The sequence below is a fragment of the Poeciliopsis prolifica genome, unplaced genomic scaffold (assembly GCF_027474105.1).
Source record: "Poeciliopsis prolifica strain line A6 unplaced genomic scaffold, Auburn_PproV2 SCAFFOLD008, whole genome shotgun sequence".
NCBI lineage: Eukaryota > Metazoa > Chordata > Actinopteri > Cyprinodontiformes > Poeciliidae > Poeciliopsis > Poeciliopsis prolifica.
In genome coordinates this window covers 9,361,398-9,385,809 of record NW_026562383.1, presented here as the reverse complement: position 1 = coordinate 9,385,809, position 24,412 = coordinate 9,361,398, and the positions used below count along the sequence as shown (strand labels likewise).

The 24,412-nt window shown below is 42.0% G+C and overlaps 3 protein-coding genes across 4 annotated transcripts; 1 reads left to right on the top strand and 2 right to left on the bottom strand.

The window, feature by feature from the left end:
* Positions 1-373: 373 nt before the first annotated feature.
* On the top strand, positions 374-5,954 carry cactin. Its single transcript, XM_055032695.1, has 10 exons — positions 374-733; positions 1,263-1,809; positions 1,897-1,992; positions 2,082-2,227; positions 2,326-2,488; positions 3,059-3,173; positions 3,581-3,773; positions 3,925-4,047; positions 4,820-5,193; positions 5,279-5,954. Exons 1-10 carry the CDS (start codon positions 411-413, stop codon positions 5,767-5,769), a joined length of 2,571 nt encoding a protein of 856 aa, XP_054888670.1. The 5' UTR covers positions 374-410; the 3' UTR covers positions 5,770-5,954.
* A 1,036-nt stretch (positions 5,955-6,990) lies between these two features.
* Positions 6,991-16,636, bottom strand: LOC129361686 (semaphorin-4E-like). 2 transcript variants are annotated; one of them, XM_055032697.1, is made up of 16 exons: positions 16,560-16,636; positions 16,352-16,465; positions 13,884-14,193; positions 13,605-13,750; positions 12,683-12,745; positions 12,497-12,595; positions 12,288-12,387; positions 12,076-12,201; positions 11,116-11,261; positions 10,800-10,978; positions 10,557-10,713; positions 10,158-10,380; positions 9,929-10,041; positions 9,683-9,840; positions 8,904-8,953; positions 6,991-8,792 (listed from the first exon to the last, which is right to left on the bottom strand). In XM_055032697.1, exons 3-16 carry the CDS (start codon positions 13,993-13,995, stop codon positions 8,188-8,190), a joined length of 2,277 nt encoding a protein of 758 aa, XP_054888672.1. In that variant the 5' UTR covers positions 13,996-14,193; positions 16,352-16,465; positions 16,560-16,636; the 3' UTR covers positions 6,991-8,187. The 2 variants fall into 2 exon arrangements, with proteins under 2 accessions (XP_054888672.1, XP_054888671.1); XM_055032696.1 differs by having other exon boundaries at positions 16,352-16,629.
* Positions 16,637-17,222: 586 nt separating this feature from the next.
* stap2a (signal transducing adaptor family member 2a) lies at positions 17,223-24,299 on the bottom strand. The gene is made up of 11 exons (XM_055032699.1): positions 24,019-24,299; positions 22,408-22,479; positions 22,204-22,323; positions 22,054-22,110; positions 21,816-21,967; positions 21,611-21,742; positions 21,454-21,523; positions 19,579-19,681; positions 19,360-19,455; positions 19,154-19,282; positions 17,223-19,065 (listed from the first exon to the last, which is right to left on the bottom strand). Exons 1-11 carry the CDS (start codon positions 24,289-24,291, stop codon positions 19,010-19,012), a joined length of 1,260 nt encoding a protein of 419 aa, XP_054888674.1. The 5' UTR covers positions 24,292-24,299; the 3' UTR covers positions 17,223-19,009.
* Positions 24,300-24,412: the final 113 nt, after the last annotated feature.

Sequence of the window (24,412 nt, the reverse complement as noted above, 5' to 3'; positions counted from 1 at the left end):
ATTGAAATATTCAACACTGAAATGTGATTGGCATGGAGACAGTTGGTTTATTAATTAAATATCAGACTCACAAACGGTACAAAACACTGTCTTAGTACAAATACGGCAGTGTGCAGCGCATTTGTTTTTATTTGTTTTGTAGTTTATTATGACGTATATATTTTGCGCCACAGTTTCTACAAGGGCCTCTATTGGTGGCTTTTACTTGCCTTCGCGATGCCTTTGTGCTATTTTTCCCTTATTGCTTTTATTTAAAAACAATAATACAGCAATATACATTTGTTACATATGTCCACGTATTATTTCCGGGTTAGTTATTTGCGCTCTAAAATTGGACGAGTGATTTCATCATTACGTCTTATTTACGCGACAGACTTCCTCTCGGGCCCCGTGCAGCAGTTCGGTTCGCGATGGGTTCGAAATCGCGACGCAGGACCCGGTCCAGAACCAGAAGTCGGAGTAGAGACAGGCGGAATAAGTCTAAAATGGGCAGATCACGATCCCCAGACGAGAGGAGAGGCCGCAGTAGGTCTCCGGACGGCAGAAGAGCCGCCCAAGGACGAGCGAGATCCGGCAGCAGCAACAGCAGCAGCGCGGCCTCAAATCATGGATCTCCGGTCCGCCGGCGGCCTCAGCGCTGGGGTCGATCCGGGTCCGGCAGCGGCTCGGAGGCTGACAGGAGACGAAGAGAGCAGCACCGGCGGAACAGCAGGTCGAAAGCTCGGTCATCAAGGTAATGGCTAGCTGGGTTTGTTTATGGACGCAAATAACGACGTTGACGCATGTTCTCTGTGATAACATCCGACACAATAATTAGCCCTAAATAGTTCCCTTTAGTCAACATCCTCTTACGCAGTTTTTTTTTACGTTACTGTGGCAATATTCTGGACGCAGAGAAAAAGTAAAACACGACTGATGCCAACAATATGGAGTTTTGCACTGATTTAAAGACAATAGTCTTGCTGCTGCAAAACTCTTGTAAAAATTAGTCAGACTCACCTAAGATACAAATTATTGCCTCTAGAATAATATGTCATGCTGTGGATTTTGTTCTAAATCATCATTAGTCGATTTCCTCGTAAGTAGGTTTTTAACAGGGTTGGCATTTTGTGAAATACTACAGTGGATTTCCACACCTTTACCAAAATGTGTTTTTGTTTTATTTCCATTGTCATTTCTGGCTAGGTTTACTTCTACCATTCTAACGGTTTGCTATGCATAAAATGTGTAGTGTTCATACAAATAATCGGTTTTCTTCTCAGTCCTGATTCAGACAACTCCAAGATGAGAAGAAGGGGGAAGGAGACGGAGTTAAGGAAGGGAAGGTCCCAGTCCGGCTCAGACTCGAGCGGCGGAAGCAGCGACAGAGAGAGGAGGAGACGGAGAAAAAGTGTTGAACGAGGGAGTCCACCAAGAGGCAGAGAGACGAGGGACCGGAAACAAGACAGAAGCAGAGAGAGGAACAAGAGGAGTAAGGACAGGGAGAGAGGGAGGAGCAAGAAGAGCAACGAGAGAGACGATAGGCGCAGAGAGAAGCGGGGGTCCAGCGCGTCCGACTCCTCGGAGAGCTCCGATTCGGACAACGAGAACCTCGAAGTCAAAGAGAAAGAGGAGAGGAAGAAACAGAAAGAGCTGATGAAAGCCCTGGAGACGCCAGAGGAGAAGAGAGCCAGACGGCTGGCGAAGAAGGAAGCGAAGGAGAAGAAAAGGAGGGAGAAGATGGGCTGGAGCGAAGAATACATGGGATACACCAATGCAGACAACCCATTTGGAGACAACAACCTGCTGGGCACATTCAAATGGCAGAAAGTCAGTTCTTTACCGAGACGTTTGACCCATTATTTCTAAACCGAAACGTTTCCCATCACGATTTTTTACTGTATTTTTGTGCTTCAGGCGCTGGACAAGAAGGGCATCGGCCATTTCAGCGAAAAAGAGCTGAAAGAAAGAAACAAATGCATCCAGGAGGAGAACCGAAGAGAGCTGCAGAAGGTAGGAACCGGAGAACGGTGCTTCCTCTCAAAATCGGAGGACGGCGGCAGTGGATTGTGTGTAATCACGCTGGCTGCGCGCTCGTTCAGGTGAAGCAGCTGCGGCTGGAGCGGGAGCGAGAGAAAGCCATGAGAGAGACGGAGCTGGAGATGCTGCAGAGAGAGAAAGAGGCCGAGCATTTCAAAACCTGGGCTGAACAGGAGGACAACTTCCACCTGCAGCAGGCCAAACTAAGGCTAGTGTGCAAGGGTGTCTTTTTTTTTTTTTGTTTTTTTTTTTTCAAAGTAATTCACTGAACCGTATTTATCTCGTTGTCCAAAACTGTCAATTTAGGTCCAAGATTAGAATCCGCGATGGCCGCGCAAAACCCATCGACCTTCTGGCGAAATACATCAGTGCAGAGGACGACGATCTGGCCGTGGAGATGCACGAACCATACACATTCCTTAATGGACTGACTGTCACCGACATGGAGGACCTGTTGGAGGACATAAAGGTCAGCGGCGGATTAATACTTAAACGGTCTTTACATTGAAGTATTTTGGATAAACCTTTGCAGGTGTGTCCATGACCAAATTTTGTCAGACCAACACAAAGTAATGCTTAGTGTAACATTTGTGAAGTGGAAGAAAACTTTAAATCTCCCTTGTTACTGTGTGTGAACAGATATGTTGCATAGTCTCTTGCCAAAAACCGACTGTCTTGAAACATAATGCTGAGACTCTGCCTTTCAAGCTGTTGGTATTTTTTTGATTCTTTAAAAATGCAGTGGCTCCAAATGAATTTTCTTTCTTTCTTTAGAAGAAAGGACCACAGCGCCACTTCTCTGATTCAGTTAAACACACACAGTCCTGCTTCACTGTCACATAACTAAGCAAAAAAAAAACAAAAAAAAACACATGGACAGCAACACCTCTTCCCCTTCGTGACCCTGATTGTTTTGTGTTTTTGAGATCACAGGGGTCGCAGAGCCCTGGTTTAGACCAAACCCAAGTGATGTTTTATATTGGCTCAGCTTCAGCCTTGCTATTCCAGTAAACTGTGTTTATGGCCGTCTATGTGAAAGGTCTACATGGAGCTGGAGCAGGGCAAGAACGTGGACTTCTGGAGAGACATGACGACCATCACTGAGGATGAGATCAGCAAGTTGAGGAAACTGGAAGCGTCTGGGAAAGGACCCGGTATGGACGCTTTAATGCTGCAGTGTCCATATTTAAAAAAATATATATATGGATGTGATATCTGTTGTTTTAGATGATTACCAAACTGTTTCAGTTTGTTATGAGAGAACGTCAATGCATAATGCTAAACTTACTTTTTCTATGGCAGACTTAGAATATTTTATCGGTTGCATGCAGAGTTTAAGCTCTACACTCTTCCAAAGCAATTTTTTGCACCCTAAGAATGACTAGTTAGAGTTCATCAAAAAACATTTATCCATTTTTGAATTTGGCTATCTACTTATGTTTGCTCCCTGCAAAGATGCATATCAAGAGCTGCTGAGCTCTTCTACTAATTTACCTATAGCTCAGCATGTTGAGTTTAAGACGCAGACGTTTGACATGTGATGCTTTATTTCATCCTTCAGGTGATCGACGTGAGGGCATCAACACAGCAGTTAGCACCGACGTCCAGACCGTGTTCAAAGGGAAAACCTACAGTCAGCTGCAGGCGCTGCACCTGAACATCGAGGGAAAGATCCGGGCCGGGGGATCCAATCTTGATATCGGCTACTGGGAGAGTCTGCTGCAGCAAGTTCGGGTCTACATGGCGAGAGCCCGGTGAGAAAGGAGCTGCACTCCGTGTTTTCCGAATGACTCATTCAGAAAACACGGAAATGTATGGATGAAAGCAGAGCAGGTCCGAGAGGCTGCCTGTGGAGCATCTGAGCTCGGCTGGAGTACGAATTGTGTTTGTTTTTTTAACACCCAGGTTGAGAGAGCGCCATCAGGACGTGCTGCGTCAGAAGCTGTTCAAACTGAAACAAGAGCAGGGAGTGGAAAGCGAACCTTTGTTCCCCATCATCAAAGAGGAACCGAGGAGCGAGGAAGACGAGTAAGTTGTAATGGCTCCACAGATGGCGTCTTGAAAAGCATTTCGTCTCGTTGCAAGCGTAACTACAATATTTTGTGAGGATTTTCTAGGGGGAAAAAAATTGTGCTGCATTTTGGAACCTGAATATGTATTCAGCTGCCCTAAGTCCATACTTGGTAGACCTTCCTCTTTGTTGCATTTCCAACTCAGCATCTTTATTGCTTGCCTACCATCTCTGCAAAACTACAATTTTTGCAATTTGGCTTCAGCTCAGGCAGATTAGACCTGTGAACATCAATTTAAGCCTTACAACAGATTGACAGCTTTGATCTAAACCATTCTGATGTCGCTCTGACTGTACGTTTTGCATCATCTAACGGGTTTTCCTCCAGTATTTTCCTGGAGACATGACCATCCACCTAAACCAGTGTTTAGGTGGATGGTCATGTCTTGGTAGGCTTGCTGACCTGCCATACTTCTTTTTTCCAGTTCAGATAATCGATTGATCGTTCTTAATTAGGTATTCAGAGTTTGAGATGTCGCTTCTGTTTCAATTTTTAAAATGTACCAAAATAAAGAGAGTGAACTTGAATTCACATCACACCTTTCAGGTTTCTATTTGTTAAACACGAGAAAGTCTTGTCTCTTTTTCATTCGATGTCACAGTCACGCACTGCTTTGTGTGGGAATGTCAGACAAGGAGACAATGTTTTGGAAGTGACTGTAGATAAGCCACATGAAAGTGACTAGATTAAAAATAAAATAATTTGACACAAAGTCTCTTCTTCTTTAGGGATGGGGAAAGAACGCAAGGGCAAACAAGAGAGAGAACAGCAGAGGAGAGCGGTCTGTTAGCATCTTCATCCCGAAGAAATAAGAACAGAGAAACGGAGGAGGATGAAGAGGGGCCAGGCCCGTCCACCTCTGCAGCTGGCAGCCAAGATGAGGAGGGAGGAGAGAAGGGTGACGGGAAGGATGAGGAGGGGAAGGAAGAGGCGGTGTTGACGGAGGAGGACCTCATCCAGCAGAGCCAGGCGGAGTACGACTCGGGTCGCTACAGTCCCACTCTGCTCACTCTGTCTGAGCTGCCACTGGATACTCACACCATCACCCCGGAGGAAGATGCACACCGGCTACAGTTGGCCCGCAGACAGCTTCAGGTCACAGGTAAAAGGCATTTCTGAGCAACACGTAAACACAGCCGACGTGTCACCATCATGTGAATAAAAGTTTCTTCCTCCGGTATTTTAAGGTGACGCCAGCGAAAGCGCAGAGGACGCCTTCGTACGGCGAGCCAAAGAAGGCATGGGCAACGACGAGGCCCAGTTCAGCGTGGAGATCCCCGTCTCCGGGAAGATGTACCTGTGGGCGGACAAGTACCGTCCCCGCAAACCGCGCTTCTTCAACAGGGTCCACACGGGCTTCGAGTGGAACAAGTACAACCAGACGCACTACGACTTCGACAACCCGCCGCCCAAGATCGTCCAGGGATACAAGTTCAACATCTTCTACCCGGACCTGATCGACAAGCGCTCCACGCCTCAGTACTTCCTCGAGCCGTGTCCCGACAACAAGGACTTTGGGATTTTGAGGTTTCACGCCGGGCCGCCGTACGAGGACATCGCTTTTAAGATTGTGAACAGGGAGTGGGAGTACTCACACCGACACGGCTTCCGCTGTCAGTTCGCCAATGGGATCTTCCAGCTGTGGTTCCACTTCAAGAGATATCGCTATAGAAGATGAATAAGTTACCAGCATGGACCAAATCCTCAGGGACCTGATTTCACTCACGGAAATTGGATGATTTGGCTCTTTTTAGCTGCTCTCATAAAACTAGAGCTTCAGCTACAAATTTTGCCATGTTGTATGAAAAGGAAACTGTAAATGTAGTTGGCTAAATACGTATTAAAGATTTGTTTTTCACTCTCTGCTGTTTGCACGCTGCCATTTTTTGACGATTTTCTGCTTGGGGTCGAATCTCAGACAGTGGGAAAAATCACTCAAAATGATACATAAATATATATATTTAACGGAGCTATTTACTTGAAATTCCCAACATAAATATGCTTGTAGAAAAATAATGTAATCCATAAATTAGGTTATATATAGAACACGGCTGCATAATGTATTGCAGTCCTGTACTGCCTTAGGGTTGCAATATTCCTTTATGCAATATTATCACATCCTCAAAAGTCCATCCTCATATTTAGATGCTTCCCCATTTGTTTGCTGCTGTCAGGTGATTTGCAGTGTGATTTCTCCTTCCAAAATGTTTCATTTAGTCTCACCTGACCCCATTTTTTTTAACTTGACCAAACATTTTCCAGAAACCTCTCAATGAGTTCAGTATTCAGTATTTTGGAGTCTTTGTGCAGTGAGCTGGCATAGAGGTTAAGTCTATTGCTTACACTTTTCTTGCGCCTCCCAGTAATGTCTTCCTGACTCACCTAATTTTTAATTTTTTTCCCCCCACTTCCAGAAGTCTTTACCAAGCATTTAGTTATAGTTGGTTTATGATTAAATTATGTTCTTTTCCCTTCCAGATTATGATGCCAACAGTGCTAACATTCAGAAGCTTACAAATGCATCAGTAATCAACACAACTCTTAGCTTCCACCCATCATGAGATGGGTTACGTGATATTTAAGTTATGATAAACATTTGATAAATCAGGACCAAACTTGTTATTTATTTACTTGCAGACAGTAAGGTCAGTTACTTTCCTTGCTGCAGAAAGGGGGCAGAATTACTTTCTAAATACAAACAGATTCCAGCCGACTTTCTCCAGCTACTTTTCTTCAATATTTATATTATCCCACTTTATTACACAGCTGTTGTTTGGACATATGTCTCTTGATTTCTCAACTTATGTGGATCACTTGCATTGTTAAGACCTGCAGAAATATATTGTCTAGGAAAAATGTTGACATTTGTTTATTTACTGATGTGCTATAATTACGCAACGGAGTCGGTGAAAGAAGTTCTTCACTGTCAAAACTTGAGCTGTCATGAACAGAAAACTGATTTACAACATCAGGTGACTCCAACATCTGCTCTTCACAAACCCTGTCTTGCCAACATAACGAAATAAAACTTGTTCAGAATCACAAAACCAGGTCAAGAAGTTTTTTTTAAGTTAAAAAATAAAAAAACTTTATTTCAAAATAAACTCTTTTCAAGCTGGCAACCGGAGAACAAAGTGGCTCAAGTCCGTTTACAGTAGAAACCCCTGAAAAAAATAATCAGGATTATGCAGAATTACAGCATTTTAAAACACACAAAAATATTACAAAAGCATCAAACTTGTGCCAAAAGCGTTAAAATTAGTCTGAACATCTGAAAGCTTTTAAAAAAAGGGTTTGAACTTATTGAAAAAACCTCCTGAATTTAGATCTACCGTCAGCTGAACAATTTTTTTTTAGAGCTACTGCTTACAAACTGCACATGAATAACAGCTAAAGTTGTGGGATGCCCACATCCATCCATCAATCCAAACTGGTGCTTACAGTAAAATTGATTACACAGTAGCATGTAGCAGCTATTTGCCCTCTGGTACAAATAGTTGTGCTATGAATTATGAGTAGAAAATACGCTGATTTTACAAGCCCCGAAGCTGAAGCAGAAACGCTTTTGTCAACTTTTATAGAAAGATTTATGTACTTATGTATTGTTTTCAAAGTATAAAAAAAAAACTTCAGCAGAGTAACTGGTTTTAGTCAGTAAAACTAACAGCGTAGAATGGATTTTAGTCTAACAACCTAAAATAAACCATTAAAAAAAAAACAACTGGAAATCACCCAAAAAATCTAAAATGGGCAGCATCAGGGAGTTGAATGTTTGGCTCCATGGACCTTCACCAGTAAAGATGTTTGCCCAACAAAAAATAAAACAAAAAGATAAATGTTATTTTTAAAATAATAATAAAAAAAGTTTAGAAGATTGAATTGCATGTTACCCTAAGTATGTACACTTCTGGCTCTTTTCCACCTTTTTTTTAAACAATGGAGCTAATAAAAAGAAAACCTTGAAGAAACGTGTCATCTTTGACCTCATAATAATAATTAAAAAAATTAGTCCTTTTACACTCAGTAATTCAAGATGACAAAATTTAAAAAAAAAATATTTTCTTTGTTTTTTTTTGTAGTAAAACATTTGCCATTTTCAAATAGTTGACTCGTCAAACTGCATAGACGAAAAGTTTACTCCTGGCGGGTTAGTCCCCTCTGACTGACATGGTGCATCCCCCGCATTGGTGTGATTCTTCGGTGTTTCAGCCGCCAAAGGCACACTGGCGTCCCTGGCCTCCAAGTCACGAGTCTGCTGGGGTTCTTCCCCTTTCTTTTTAGTGCGATCACAAGGCAGGTTAATGTGGCGCTTGACAACTTTCCAGGCCAAAAGGAGAACGAGACAAACAACAAGGAAGACGACTGCAGCTATCAGTCCAGAGTGAGACTGACCACCGCTCTGAGCCTGAGTAACGCTCTTGTTTTCAAAACTCGTGCGGACCACGTAACTGACTACAACGGTCTCGTACTCGCCAGCTTTGGATTTCTCCACAGACAAGCAGCTGTATTGACCAGAGTTATTATTATTATTATTATCATCATCCGAGTTGTCCAGAATGAGCAGTCCATCCTCTGGTGAATGTGGGAGAGGTATGCCATTCCGCTTCCAGATGAGTTTCGCCAGGTTGGAAGGTGAAGGACAACTGAGCTTAAGGATTCTTCCAGGTCTGATGTTCCGGTACAAAGGCTCAACAACAGGCCCTGAAATCAAAACAAGATCCCACAAGATTAGTTTATCAACCCACAAACCCTCAGTTTCTTTTAAAGTGAATCAATACTCAGTGATGATGCTGCAGAAGAGCACTAACTCACCAGCATCAGGGCAGTGACTCGCATTTCCTTTCATATCTTGGATTAGCACACTGAAAAAAGTAAAGTTAAAATACTAGTTTAGTTTAAAATAGACAGGTACAGTGCCTTGTAAATTATCCATTCTCCCAGTAGTGATTTTTAATGTGGGCCATGATCTGGTCAGAATAATGCTAAGTCTGAATGAAATCCTGTAAGAGACTGAGCTTGAGATATTATACAGAGGTAATCAGGTAGAAGTTTAGATATTTCAGCCTCTAAATCAGTGGCCTCCAACCTTTTTATTACCGTGGACCGGTCAAGACTCAAATTTTGTTTCTCAGAATAACACTGGTCGCCCCATATCATGCAGAATGTGGGGAATCACCGACCGGGATAAATCCAATCTCCTGTCTCTGCTCTGGTCCTTTCTCCCTCCGCAAAGAAACTTTCCAAAGACATGCGATCTGTTTCCTACTCATTTTGCTACTTGTGGGCTCAATGTTGGCACACAAGACGTAACTGAGAGAATCTGGTTCAAGGATTTTCAAAATAAAAGATCCTCCAGACTCATAATACATAAACAAAAATATTTAATTATTTCTTGCGTGGTCCGGTATCAATTGGTTGACGGACCGGTACCAGTTTTCAGATTGATGTTATGCATCATTTATATACATTTCTTTCCACTTTACAATCCTACTAAAATACATTGAAGCCTGTGATTGTCAAATGACAAAATGTGTAAAGTTCAAGGGGTATGAATACTTTTTCAAGAGATGTGTAAACTGAGCGCTGCTTACCTCTGTGAACTGGAAACAGAAACACATTTCCCCTCACCCTTGTCCCATCCACAGTATGGATCTCTGGATAAAACGCAGTCGAAACAGGTAGATGACCTCTCGCAGTTAGCTGGTGCTATTTGAACAACACTGATGTCTGAGCCAACATAAATCTGACCCTGTTTAAAAACATACACAAAGCAAGCAAAGTTGTATTGTAGACCTGAACAGTGATTTTATAATTCCTCTGCTGTGGCTTTATATTACCGTTTTATTGGAAAACTTGAGAATCTTGATTTCCTGAGGAGGGGTGAAAAGTTGGACTTCTTCTATGATGAACATCTCTTCACTGTGCAAAGCCTTCAGCAACTTGCCTTGATCTTAAATTAAAACACATGACAAGAAATGATGAATATAATTCTAAAAGTAAATAACATGCATTTGGGGTCTAGTAGGAAAATGGAAATGAAAACCAGAGCTGGACACGATCACACACCTGTGCCTATAAACATGACGTTGTACTTTTCACCATCCAAAGCTTGCACTTGCTTCACTATAATCTGTGTGAATGCAGCTCCCTTATGCGTTAGCAATGGTCTGCCCCCTATTGGCTCAATAGCCTGGTCCATGAGCGGCTTGTCTCGGATGAACTGAAGGGTCTTGTCCGGGAGGTCCAGAGTGGTTTTTATTTCCGAGTTAGGAGCCTCACTGTTTATGCACTGGTGAAGGAGGAAGGCGAGGAGAGAGAGCAAAGGAGCACAACACAATCAAGGGTTCAGGAGGAACTGGTTTCCTGCTGAGTTGACTCATTAAAAAGAACAGAGCGACCCATTAAGATTCTGCTTTGCTCCAAACACTTCATCAACACACGTTCTGAATTAAAGGTAGGACTCACAGATCCAGGCCGAGGCTTAGGGACCTCTCCGCTGAATGTCACCCACTTTATGTAAGACGTTTCTACGGAGGCCTGGGTCTTGTACTTGCCCTCTGAAAACTGTTCACGGATGTCAGACATGCGGTACGCACACACAGCAGATATTTTAGATGTGTGTCTGAAACACATGATGAGAAATCCAAAGGTCATTGAGTGTAAGCCCCCATTCATGAAGAAACCTTTCGTTTGTTGGTGAAAACATACGACTGCGGGGTGAAGGTGGCGTAAAAAACGCACTTCTCCCAGTGCAGAGAGGGATCACACCAGCGGAACGAGTCCTGGATAATGTAAGGCAACTGGGAGCCTGGGACTGGACAGTCCAACCTGGCTTTAAGGAAGGATGTCCATCTCTTCTGCAATGTCCTCAGACCTCCTTGATCTCCCTATGGGCACAAAAGCAGTTCTGACACAAAACAAGGCCAAATGGAAACTGGGAAGAGAGAATTCTTTACCAGGCAGTGAAAAGGGCAGAACTAGCGGGGCTGAGGAAGTGCATTTGCGTTTTTGTTGTTCACATTACCTTGCACACACGGGCCACGCGGGACACTGCCAGTTTGCTGTAGCAGTCGAATTCTACAGCTGTCTCGCTGAAGAAGACGTAGACCTTGTTATCGTTGTCGGCCTTCTCACTGTCTGGCATCGATGCCATGGAAACAAAGTTGGGATCTGCAATAGCAGAAAACAAAAATATATTTGCTGCACAAGATCAAGATGAAAAGGTTCCTTTAAACACCTGGGTCCCTTAGACACAGAAATACAGACAGGTATCAACATATTACATAAGACCATTAACTTCAATCCCCAACACACAGAACAAATATTTAACTCCTTAAATGATAGTTTTACCGATTAAAGTCTCTTCTCTTAATAAAAGTGCACAATATGCTGACAAGGGAAGCGATGGAAGTTAGTTTTTAACATATAGGTGCCAGTCCCATAAGCAAAAACTACACCAATATTAATAATTATAACGTCTTTCCAGAAGGAGGGGGGTTGGCCATGTTTGCGGTAGTTTTTATGCCATTTTTATCTATGTACAGAGTATCGTATTGACCAAAATAGCAGTATTAAGATTGTGGTTATCAGAGTCATGAAGAGCAAATAATGAGATTAAAACTAAAGCAAACAACAGAAAAGTTCTAAAAACAATACATACAAATAGAAATCACACAATTAGCCAACTAATCATGCTAATCTTTATGCTGACTTAAAAAGGGAAACAGCTGTAGGGACGAAGGGGTGCGTGTATCAATTACTTTTCCTAATATTGAAAATTGTCCCCGTTACCAACTTTGCAATTGTTCTCATATTAGTGCATTAGTAGAACTAAGATTACTAAATTAAATTTCAAAGGGCACAGGAAATTTTTTAATGAACTCACATGTTGAAAGGCAACCAAGCACACACTACCTGGACAATTTCTTGTGCCTTTACATCAAAACAATCAAAAATGCTCATCAACACTTAAGTTCCATATTACCATAAAGCCAGGAGCTTTTTATCTCCGTGCGTATGGGACCGGACTGGGGGTTGACATACGGGCTGAGCATCAGGACCGGCTCAGAGCCCAGGAAGTTCATGGAAGTGGCCGAGTAGAGGTCATTCTCTGCCAGGAAATGAGATTCGCATGAAAACATCCGTGGCATTTTCAAGTTTCACCCAAACCATTTGCAATTCAGAATTTCAACTCACTTATCATGATGGAGGCATGTTTTTGGAACGGATCAAATGGACATTTTCCTTTGCCGTCGTCTTCGGGTTTCATTAATGTCAAACTCCCGTTTACATATAACTGCAACAAGAAACGGACAGTGCTGAACCATGACCTTGTTTCACAAGTTCTCAAAATGATCAGAATGAAAAAATAAATAAAAATATGACAGCAGCTTTGAAGTTATTACCATCTTCTTACATGCTGGATCGAAAGCATTGGTTCCACACACATACATCTTCCCATCCATCATCTCATGGAGTATTCTGATATAGTTCTTGCACTCTGTCTGAAAATATCAATTTAAATAGATTTTTTTAAAATCCAAAAAGTTATAAATGTTGCAGTACGGCAGTATGCCAGTAAAGCAAACAACCTCTGCATCCTTTCCTTTTCTTCTACAGTCCTCCACTTGCTTTGGAGAAACTTTCCATTCAACCTAAAAGGCAAACCCACAGATTGTTGTTAGGTTTATTTTTTTCAATGGTAGAAAATCTTTGCTAAATTACAGAGACAAGTTTTTTTTTTATGCTTCTGGTTCTGTGGAGTCACCAGAAAGTGTAGATATGTTAAACTCTATAAGGGACCAGATGAAGATGTCTGCCTTAATTGATCTTTCTTGACACAGGACCCTTAATACAGGATCCATCAAGGGTTTTCTATGTAAATTAATTAACCAACATGTTTTTTGTTACTAGAAGTTATGTAGTTATTATTTTGGAGAGGTCAGCCAGAAAGCCGACCTCAATCTGATATACAGTATCTGTGGAGGGAGACTTGGGGTTTGCATGAAGGCCTTTCCACTTAAAAGACTTGGAGCTCATTGTCATAATATCAGTAGAAACATGCAGAAAATTATAAGAAGGGTTTAATGCCAAAAAGAAAATTTCACTGACTATGCAGAAGGGCAAAAATACATTTTAAAATATAATTTTAGTAAAACACACACACTAAAATATCCATTTTGGATAATTTTTTATCTTCTTAGAGTTTATGGGATTTAATTTTAAATATTAGCCTGACCAGCCAAAATTAGTATTGATAATTTTTCCCTTAGCTATAAAATGCAGTGATAAACTGTTAGTTTGCTGCGAGTTTAGATCAAAACACACTTTTGTGTTTGAACGGCCAAGTTAAAGGCCAGACCTAAACATAATAGACCTGAAAGTTGACTGAGCATGAATCATTTTACATTGATGAACGAATAAATATGTTAGTCTCTAGATGTGAAATAAAATTTTATAAAAACTGTCTCAGTGATGTTGGTTTAAGAGAATCAGTTTTGGAATTGTGCTTACTGAAGTAATTTTCTTGGAGATGTTTCTGAGATCAAGAGCGAACACGGCCTCTCTGGCACCCACCACTAACAGGTCCAGGTCTTCTCTTACCAGCATGGTGGAGTAGTTGAACACGCCCTCCTCCCAAAACAGAAGGGCGTTGTTGCCTGGAGACAGAAGAGTCCTTAACTCGGCATTTAAATCGGCAAGTCGTCCAAACGTACGGCATTGTGAGCCAACAGGAGCTGACAACGCACACTCAAAAACCAAGGTTACACAAGACGAAAGAACAACACTCACTATTACTGGGCACAGATCTGCGTGGGATACAGTCCAAGGGCGAGTCCACCACATGCATCAAGGCCGTGGGCAGCAGCAGTCCGAAGACACTGAGGGATAGCAGCGGATGCATGGCTCCTTTTGTTCAATCAAAGAGGAATTTGGGGGCTTTGTTGTTTCGAAAACAGTCATTCGTACAGGGATAAAGACAGCAAGGGGCATCTGTGACGTGATGAAGTCTGCAGGGCACTGGCCCCATCACTGGCCCCGCTCAGCAGGCCGTCCATGGTGAGACGGATGAGACAGACCGAAGACACAATGCCAACGAAGGCTGAAAGAGAGAAAACCGTATGAATATCACTATGAGTGCTTCAGACCTGAGACAGAGGAGGTCTAAAAAGTGTTCAGCATAAGACTAAACACAGGATGTTAAAAAAGAAAAAAAAAACAATAAAAACAAAGCAGAGTGAGCTAAAGTCAGCACAGCAGTAATTCTGTCAACGCCATAGTGATGTTAATGCAGAGCCATGAAAAGCCTTCAGCAGGGTGCTGGGATGTCAGGCTCAGCTCTTCTGCAGTGCAGAGCTCTATAACACAGAGGGTGAGCGCGGAGGTTTTCAGCTCAGAGATGTTGCAAGTAGAAAACCGTTGCAAAATGCCTGCTTGTCCACACAAGAAACGCAAAGGACTGACAGATATTACGTCACTTAAACACTATAATCATTTCATGATTTCAAATCATGAAATGATTAAAAATAAAAACAAAACAAACAAACAAAAAACAAACACATAAGACATATTTATGAACTAACTTAACTTTAACTACACTGCTCTAACTTTACAAAATGTACGTATTCTGGAGTGTTCTGTCAGGTTGTACTAAGAGGCCCAGCTGAGGAGGTGTGTGTGTGCCAGAGTTGGAGTACATGTTGTCACGATGAGCCTCAGCATGTCAGAGAATGCGGACCTGAGAAGATGCTTTCACATATTCTGGAGCAAAGCCAGTTTCACTCTCTCTCTCTCTCTCTCTCTCTCTCTCACACACACACACACACACACACACACACACACACACACACACACACACACACACACACACACACGGAACTATAGAGATTTTATGCACCAAAAATGGCGGTAAGTGCTTTCTGACGTTTTCAGAAAGTCTTTGAGGGAGTAGCGAGATGCACGGTGATGGGTGGGCGTAAACATTACCCTGATAATTTTGGAGTTTTGCACATTTCAGGAAGTTATTCGTAGGGCTCTTATAATTTACATTGAAGACCTATGTGAATTTTGAAAGATTGCAACTTAATATTTGTCTCATTCAAATCCAGTTTAAGAGTTCAGTCAAATTAGCTACAATTTTACTCACTTAAATTTATTTTCTTCCAGCTCACGCATGTGACTTTAGTGCATTTACACCTCGGCTACCCGACTTCAGCATCTTACGACAGTAAACTGCAAGCTTTATGACAAGTACTCACAGCAACATTTAGCCAACTGATAAAATAATCAGGTCAAAAATATTGCCCTCAGGAAAATGCTTCAGTGCAGGAAGAGCAAGTTACAGTCTAGAAGCTGTATAGCTATTTCACAGACAGCTGTACTTTTCCCGTTGGCAATAATATATCGTCGCTAAAGGGGAACAGAGTGCAGTGGAGGAAAGAGCAAGTGATAACATGAGACTTTTTACAGCTTTGGTAATGTATTTATTTGTTTTTTAGTATATTTTTTTTCTGTTTTTTCCAGCCAAAATTAATATTGTCGCTTTGGCTAATAACCAATATGACATACATTTCCCAAATGCTTTTGACAAAACCGACCACACTGCTGACATTGCTTCACTACTTCAGCCAAACACTCCACAATTCTGTGCTCCATCACAATTTCTGTCATATGACTAAACAAACACCACATGGCCGACCCTTCCCCAAAACACACGCAGCAGCAAACTGTTCATAAATTATTATTAATATTGGCTCAGTTTCATTTATTGGAGCAATAAAGAAGTTAAAAACTGGTTAACGTTGACAAATGCGGATGTTAATGCTGCTATACTGAACAGCATTTTGATTTTAATTTTTAATCTAAAACTGGCTTAGAATAGGGTAAAATTACATTCATGCCAGTAAGCCACCTTGATTAAGTACTTTTGTTTTAACTCTAATAAGTTTACCTGTCTTGTAATTTCAATGAAACTCATCTCCTCAGTAGTAGGCCTACCATTGATCTTATTGTTCCTTAAGCTGGGTAAGCTGTTAACCAAACACAAGAACTTCAAAGTTTGGCTTCCCGTCAACAGACGCTGAGTCTCTTTACCTGTCCACTGAATCACCCAAGATTGCGGAAGCTAAAATTCAAACTAACCAGCACCTGCTCAGACACATTTACATGCCTGCTTTTGCAACAATAAGTACGGCTCTGCAGGGGGACGAAATAACAAGTGAAACAAAATGCACACAGCCGCGGCTTACGTTCAAACGTACCTTATAAGACGTGAGTCCACTGAGCCGCTTTCCCTTCCCCCCGGAAAAAAAGAAAAAAAGAAAGCGCTTCTTCCCTGACGCTTCCGAAGCCCGTCCTTTCTGTCTCAGGCGGGTCTATATGAACACACACAGGGGAGGAGAGCTCAGGTGAGCGGAAGAATATCTCTGTGCCCACTTCCGGCGCTAAAAGAAAACATACGACACGAACAGTTGGTTTGTCCTCCTCTTGCTTTATCGTTTGCTGCGTCTGCGTCCGCTGCTGAGGCGCAGACTGAAGGCGCTGACCTCTGGTCCAATCAAGTTCTCATTTGCTGATGGTCACCACTACCAGACGCTAGAGGGCGCAGCTCATCGACCAGCAGCGTTACAGACAATGCAGCCAGAGGACTAAACGTAAATCTGACCCTAAGGATGAAGTCTATTATCTGTGCAAGGACTAACTTGTTCATTGGTAGTAGCTAATTTAATCATTTGCAGGAGTACGGAAAAATACAGACCTTCAGCGGCCTCTGAAGGGCATTGTAAAGCATGCATCAAATAATCTTATTGATGTTATTTGATATCTCCTTTGAACTGTGCGCCATTACGCACAAGTCGTCAAGTACTGCAGTGTAAAGCGGTCCATATTTTAAGTTAAATTACTTCTGAACGGAATTCATAAAGCCTCATGACATCTCCGTCACGTAAGAGCTTAAACTATTTTAAGAGGCTTTTTTTTGGTCCCGTTTCCTGTTAAGATAAGGAACAGAAACATTTCACTTTCAGAATTATGGCAGAAGTTCCGTCTCACTTCATAGTTTCTCGTAAAAAAATAAAATAAAAATAAAAAAAACATCAACTACTGTGTTCAAACTGTTCATTTTAAGCCAACATTTATCCTGAACATTGTGTAATACAACAAAGGGACAAAAATAAAGACAGATACATATAGTCATTAAAACACTGAGGACTCACTTTCTGTATTTCAATTTAATCATAGCTGCTTATTGGTATTATGTAACATTTAAGAAATGATTAGTTTTAAGTTTAAAAAATCCTCTGCCGTGTTTTAATGATGTCTGCCACTCATTGTACCATCCGATAGCATAATGTATTTTTCACCTTGACCAGTTCCAGCATTGCCTGTGGTCTCTAAATCCGATTAGAAATGTGTAATATGTCCTGAATATTGAATTATGAAAGAACAAGTTTGGATTTGAAAGATATTTGCAAGATCTATTTTGAAAGACTAACCTAGCATAGCCCAATCTTCTCCCAAAGTATTGTATGAGCATTACTTTACAAACCACTCAAAGTGATGGTTATCCCTGTTCTTTGTGCTTTCTCTATCACATTTTTTCCTTCCACCCAACCTTCCATTGATATGCTTGGAGACAGTACTCTGAACAGCAAATCTCTGTACTTTGGAGAGCGGCTGAGGCAGCAGTCTTCCTGATGACCGTGATGCCCTTTCTTTTCTTAATGCAATGTTCTCGCTCCATCAGTAAGACAAATACTAAATACAAATAATAATTTAAAACCAAAAAAGGTCTGTGCAGACAAACATTTGATCACAAACTGACCCAAGGAAGAAATCTAATAGTCTCCGTACTAATCAAAAACACACATTTTTAATAACAACCATGTATGCATAACAACCTATGCACAAACATTCAATAAATTGTTCATTGTATGAAGACACTTATTACTCAGTTGTTCACAGTTTGATATCAATCTGTAGGGATCCAGGGGGGAGGGGGTCAAAAATGTCAAACATGAGGGTAAAAACACTTTACTTTTAAGCACCATCATATGTAATAGAGAAATAGAGGTTAACATAATACTGTCAAACAGACTCATCAGGCACTTGTGCTTCTGCAGAGATGGTGTGCTGATGACGTTTCTGTCGCTTTGATTTGCAGCCAATACTCCAGGAGGCAGATTGAGACTCTTTTTGGCAAAGAAAGAGAAATCAGCTGAATTTTACAGACATGGCTGAGAAGTGGGGAGTCAAAGGCATCACACAACAGAACAGATACAGTAGCAGACGACTCCAGCAGGTCAGACGTGGATCACTTAGCAGCTGAGTGGAGAGCAAGAACAATCGCTGTCAACAATCAGCGACGTGATGAAAGTTGTTCATCAGCCTCAAAGAGATCTCGAAGCAGAAGGCAGAGAAGTTGGGTAGAATTCAGTTTCTCTCCATTTCAGTTCGACCTGGATTACTTATCAGTCTTGATATAAATGGGAGGAGAACGAAAGATTCTGTGCTGAAAGAGCCGGATCTTCTTTCTTTCTGTTGATAAATCCCTGGAAATTACACTTTCAGCTGCTCCGGAGTAGATCTCTGCAGTGCATGGTTTGCTTGTATTTTTATTAGCAGAACCTTCAGCATCTCGCTAGTTAGACAAATAACAATGTGCTAGTGGTCTGGAATGTACCAGCAGATTTATAGTTGTTGTGGCACTATGACTGGTCGTAGAGGCAGTTGGTAACAGCCGGATGCATTCAGATAAAGCAAAAGGCCAGCACCATTTTATGAGACTTTTTTTTTTTTTTTATCCCCTCGAGTCCTCGGAGAAAGAAGAGGCTTTGTAGTGACTTGTCTTCCACCAAAAAGGCACCGGATGAGAACATGCTGAAGCTGCTTCGAAAAGAAGTCTGAAGATCTTCCTCATGTCAGTCCTGGCCGGTTTTCCTCTTCTCCAGTGTAAGTTTGAGCTCGTCATTCAGTGCTGTGAACAGATTGAAAAACAAAAAAAAGCAGTGACGCCAAATGTCGCCTGGCTGCTGCAGGTTCGGACGACAGACCGTTGTACTCACTCTGTGTAAGAGGCGAAGGGGACAAGATGAGTCGCCTCATTGGGTTGGTGGGAGAGGCCGGTACCGGTGAGGTCAGGATACGACGGTCCGCAGCCGGGGACCGGGACAGAGGGCTGGTGCACCAACGGTCTACGCAAAAAAAAAAAAGGTGAATATCACGGCAGTCTGTCGCTGTTTACTCTAGGACTTCAGTGGCCAAGACAAACCTTGTTTTGGAGGAAGAGCAGGGACCCTGGGCAAGGGGCTGGAGGGGGCAGTGTGGAGGATCTTCTCTCCATTTTCGTCATTAGCAGAAACATATGCTAACAATATGAACAAATTTGGCGTGCTTAACATTATAAGTTACTCCTGAAAGTTGAATAAAAAGCCAGGAGAGACAGAAAAAAAATGTTCTTTTTTGAATGCATGTTTGTGTGTTTTCTCACTGATATTCTCCTCGTACGGTTCTTCCAGAAGGAACGGCTGCAGAGTGCCTGCCGTCTTCTCTACCAAGGCGTCAATGACATCATGCAGTGTTGCACAGGGAATCTGCAGCAGCACATGATCTTTTTAACCTTTTGCAAAACATTTTCAAAACCAATTTGGATGAAATGCATAAATTTAAAATGCACTTTATCTCATAAAGTTTGTACAACCACAAACTTTATGGGATAAAGCAATCTAAAGCAGAAGCAAAAAGACTCAATTCAACACTTTTTTTTTACACATAAAATAAGAAAAGTGCAGCTTGCACTTCTGTTCAGTCTTTTTATGATGTGCATTCCACGTAATTATATTAATCTTGAGCAATTTAGCAAAGGAGAATGTGTACAAACTAATTTAGAAGAATTTCAGGTTTTTATAATGCGTGCCCCACATTTTCATTTATTAAGATTATCTTTTTTTCCATTTAATAATGAAGGTTTTGAGATGCCGGTCTATCACAAAAATCCCACCAATTCAAGTTTTTTGCATCATATTCACAAAAATGAAAAGTGTTTAACAGGTATTCATAGTTTTGCAGTTAGCGGACTGTTACTGACTAAGCTACTAATTGTAATAGTAAACAAAAACTTGCCTTTTGGAACAAATATTTTTGTCAGCTAGTAAAACTTTTTCTTTCGACGTGCCAGTCCCAGTTTAGAAACAGAGACCAATGAAATGACGCCACCACGACACTGTAAGGTGCGCCTCATTCTCAGCAAATGTCTAAAAACCATTTGTGAAAACAATAACCTAAGAATCTCTCACTTCTCCAAAGTCAGTGCATTAAAGTGTTGTAAGGCCAGGGCTGACATCAAACTAACTAACCACAGAATGAACATAATTCACTCTTGTGCTGCAACAATGTGACATCACTGTTTCCAGTTCAGCTTCACACTAGAGAGACTGAATGATTCTCCAGATCCATAGAGTACATAGCGCTTCAGCAGCAATGTTACTCAGCACTGCTGGTGAGCTGGCTGAAAGACCCAACACTTTTCCCTTTGGCTGTTTCAAAATATTTTCACTGTGGCAAATACTCATGGTGTGAGACCCAAAGGGGCATCCCTCATCGCTACTAGATAATGCTATAAAAACACTGCGATGGGCAAGCTACAGGAAGTCTGTCGAGCAGCTGACTGCAAGCTCTGCTGGAGCATATAGCCTAGCTAAACAACCAGCTAACATCAGTTTGTTATTTGTGTTCAAATTTGTGATGCGCTGAGAAAACAACCGGTTACCAAAATCAGAGAATTTACATTTGAATGACCCTGAGATTTTGTTGCTTGGAAACCAAAAGACGAAATCTTTTTTTTTTTTTTTTTAGCCAGTGAACACACCAGGTAAGAATCACTGAGTTCTGTAGCACAAAAGTTTTACAGTTGGAGGAGCACCAAGTTGGTGTTTTCAGTAAGGTATGACTGAGAAAGCACAGAAGGTGTCAGACAACCTAGAAAGGAAACAACTATTCTGATAAATAAAAAAAAAAGATTTAGAAAAATCTGAAATTGTCCACAAAATCTGATGAGTTTATTTTCATGATCAGATCACAACCAGAGGAGGTTGACGTCAATGAGCGAAGCCGTTTTCAATAGGTTTAGGCTTCTGCTCTGTCTGAACATACTCTCTTTCTGATAATGGCATAAATCTGTGCAGCAACTCTGTAAACATGTTACTCAGAATTATCATACCAGAAGAATCTCACTGAAGCCCACAGCTAAAATCAGACGAGGTAAATGTATTAAATGAATACTCTGAATGCTACATGTCCTGTCATTTATACTAGTCAGATATTCAACATTTTTAATAGACCATGCTGACAACAGAATCACACTTACAGGATTTTCCACATCGATAACATAACCACCTTGGTCTCTCTGAGTGACTCTGTAGTGTCTGAACACTGACCTGGATGTTAAAAGGAGAGACAAAGGTAGAGGTTGCAATACTGATTCATTTATGCGACTTAGCTCTCCATGTTTGGTGTTGATTTACCCATTGAGGTCCTGGCGGGTCGTGACAGCCAGCGAGCATCCGTCTCGACCTGGACGGAGGAGCATGTTGCCACAGTCTGGGTGTCTCTCCAAAAGTACTTCAGCTTCTGTGCGTGACACTGGACGGAAACACCTGTGGATTAAAAACAATATCTGTTAGTAATTAGGAATAATTTTAAAAAATGTAATAGGGAAGCAGAACTCACGGAGGGATCTCGCCCACTAAGGGGACAGAGAGGGGCGAAGGAGGAGCTCGCCCTGGATTGCGGGTTCTCCGTCTGGTCCGTTCTTTTTCTACCACTTCCTTCAGCATTTGGAACTGGCCCGGTAGTAACGTGAGACTGGACGGGACATTCAACTGCAATCCAAAAGATGAAAGAATATTTGCATTACGGCACGAAGTAAAAAGGTTCATGTAAAGAAACGCGGGAGGCTGATATTCACATCTATAACGGAGTAGAGGAAACCTTTCCACAGCTCCCGGGCCTCCAAGTTTGGTGCCTAAACGAGACAATTGCACATTTGAATATTTATTAAGATGTTTCTAATGATAAAAAAATGCAAATAACAGTATGAGTTCCTTAAGAGGCATACAGTGAATTTGGTCTCCCCGTCTTTCATGCGGAGGATGAGTCTCGCCGCTTCCAGGTTTCTATCTCGGCTGCTGTCATCTTTGAGGGACACAAACCCACTGAGGTCCAGTTTCTCCACATACTGGTCCACACAAATTTCTTTTAGTGTCAGCACAATGTGACGCATTAAAGACACAGAGAAGAAGGCACACGGAGTAAAACTTACATGAGCATCCTTAGCGTTATTGAAGAAATACAAAGAGTTCCCACAAAGGCAAGTCCAAAGCCTTCTGGAAGCCTGTCAGATATAGATTAACAAGCAGACATGAGTGGGGAAAAAAAGCACAGATGAGCTGTTGTTGCAATAGAAGAGATTTTTTTCATGCAAAGTGCCGGCTACATTCATTCACATCTCTGAAAACTATGTGTCAAAAACCTTAAAACAAATATATTTTTTACATCAAAAACATATCTCACACAAAAAACATAAGAAATTTTTTTTTTTTTTAGCTGATCAGAGAGTCTATGAACTTTCACCGAGGAATTCGTAACTTTCTCTTACCCTGTGGTATAAGCAGGAGGTAACACAGCTCAGTTTCTTTTTGCCACTGACAGAACCAGGACCCATATTTATCTGACAACCACATACCAGAAATATATATATTTTTTAAATCAAGTAAAATCCCCATAGCCAACTTTTTTTTCTATTTAAACCAATTGCATCATAAACCATTATATTCCGATGATTATCCAGAACATATGGGCAAATCAGAAATGTTAACAGACACAAAATATTCCTCCTTGGACATGTCACCCCTATATGCATGCTATTGAGAAACTGTGTGCTGAACTAAAGACAAGAGAGAATACAGGAAGATTTAGATTGATGTAGACAGAATTCTTCAGATGGATTTGTCAAAGATTCCTCTCTCTGTATTAAAGCCTTAATTTTATACAGCTGATTTCAGTCCTGTTGGCAAAAGCTGCTCTGACAAAGCATTGGCAACACTCGCTGAATAAACGCACCAGCATTAATTTTATATACTGGAATAAAATGGAAAACTAAAAGCATTTTAGACACCTTTACCCTAAATGCCAATGAATGTGGCCAGCTGTGCAATGGGTATTCCCCCAGAGGCCCCTTTCTCATCCCATTTCCTGTCCCAAGAGAAAGATAGTTTAAGTGAGTCTCAGCTGCTGCCAATATGGGACTTTGGATCCCTGTAATATCCAGCACCTGAGCCAGTGTCACATTACCAGCCTGTATTGGATTAAAACGAGCCTAATCAGTGATGGGTGGACATGGAGGAGAGGGGTGTCTTTGTCACCTCACCTCTCAAATAAGACAAAAAGCAGAATAATTTGAGAATTACTCCATACAACGTTACTTAAAAATGCAGTTCAGGGAATTAGAAGGTTGTAAGTGTTTATGCATTTGAGACTGTGTGATGTGAAAAAATATATAGGCTATATGAAAATTGGCAGGGATTCGTTTGCGACATCTAGAGCATATAATGTGATGTTGATGACAGCCAAGAAATGCCCGGTTCCCCAGATAAGACGCGGAGCGTCTTGACATCAGCGCGGATCCCTCGATTCCCATGGTCGCAGAGTGATTAGTTGCCGACCCATCCGTTTCGTGGAAAACGAAATGCCCACACAGCCAGCGCTCAGATCGCCTCGCCCATTCCAGCACAACAAGGAAGTTGACAGCTTCCAGGGAATGGTGGATCAGCCGGGCACGGCAGGCGGCGGCGCGCGCACGTCCCACACCGACCGCCGACGCGCTCCGATCCCCGGCAGCCTGCGGCATGACCCCCGGGTGGACTGGACCTACCTTTTCCTTCGGTCCTCGCTTCTCCAGGTAGCCCTCGAAGTAGCAGGGTGGGAGCTGGGATCGGGGCCCCCCGGAGCCGCAACGCTGCCTGACCGGTGCAGCCGCCATGAGTGTCGCAGGTCTGGGCACTGATTGAGGACAAAGGGACTTTGAGTAATTCGGGGACCGACACGCCTTCCCCGATGAGATAGTGTTCTGGCAGCAGCCTAACAGCTGGGTGATACGAGCTGCTGTCTCTGCGGGGGTCATGGATAGGGGTGGGGTTGACCACATGGGAAAAAAAAAAACCCGAAGCAAAAACATTGTGGGATGACCTCCACTTCAATAATAAATACATGTAAATAAGAAGTGCATCTGGAGAGTAAATGAATAATTCAAACAGTTGATCATTTTA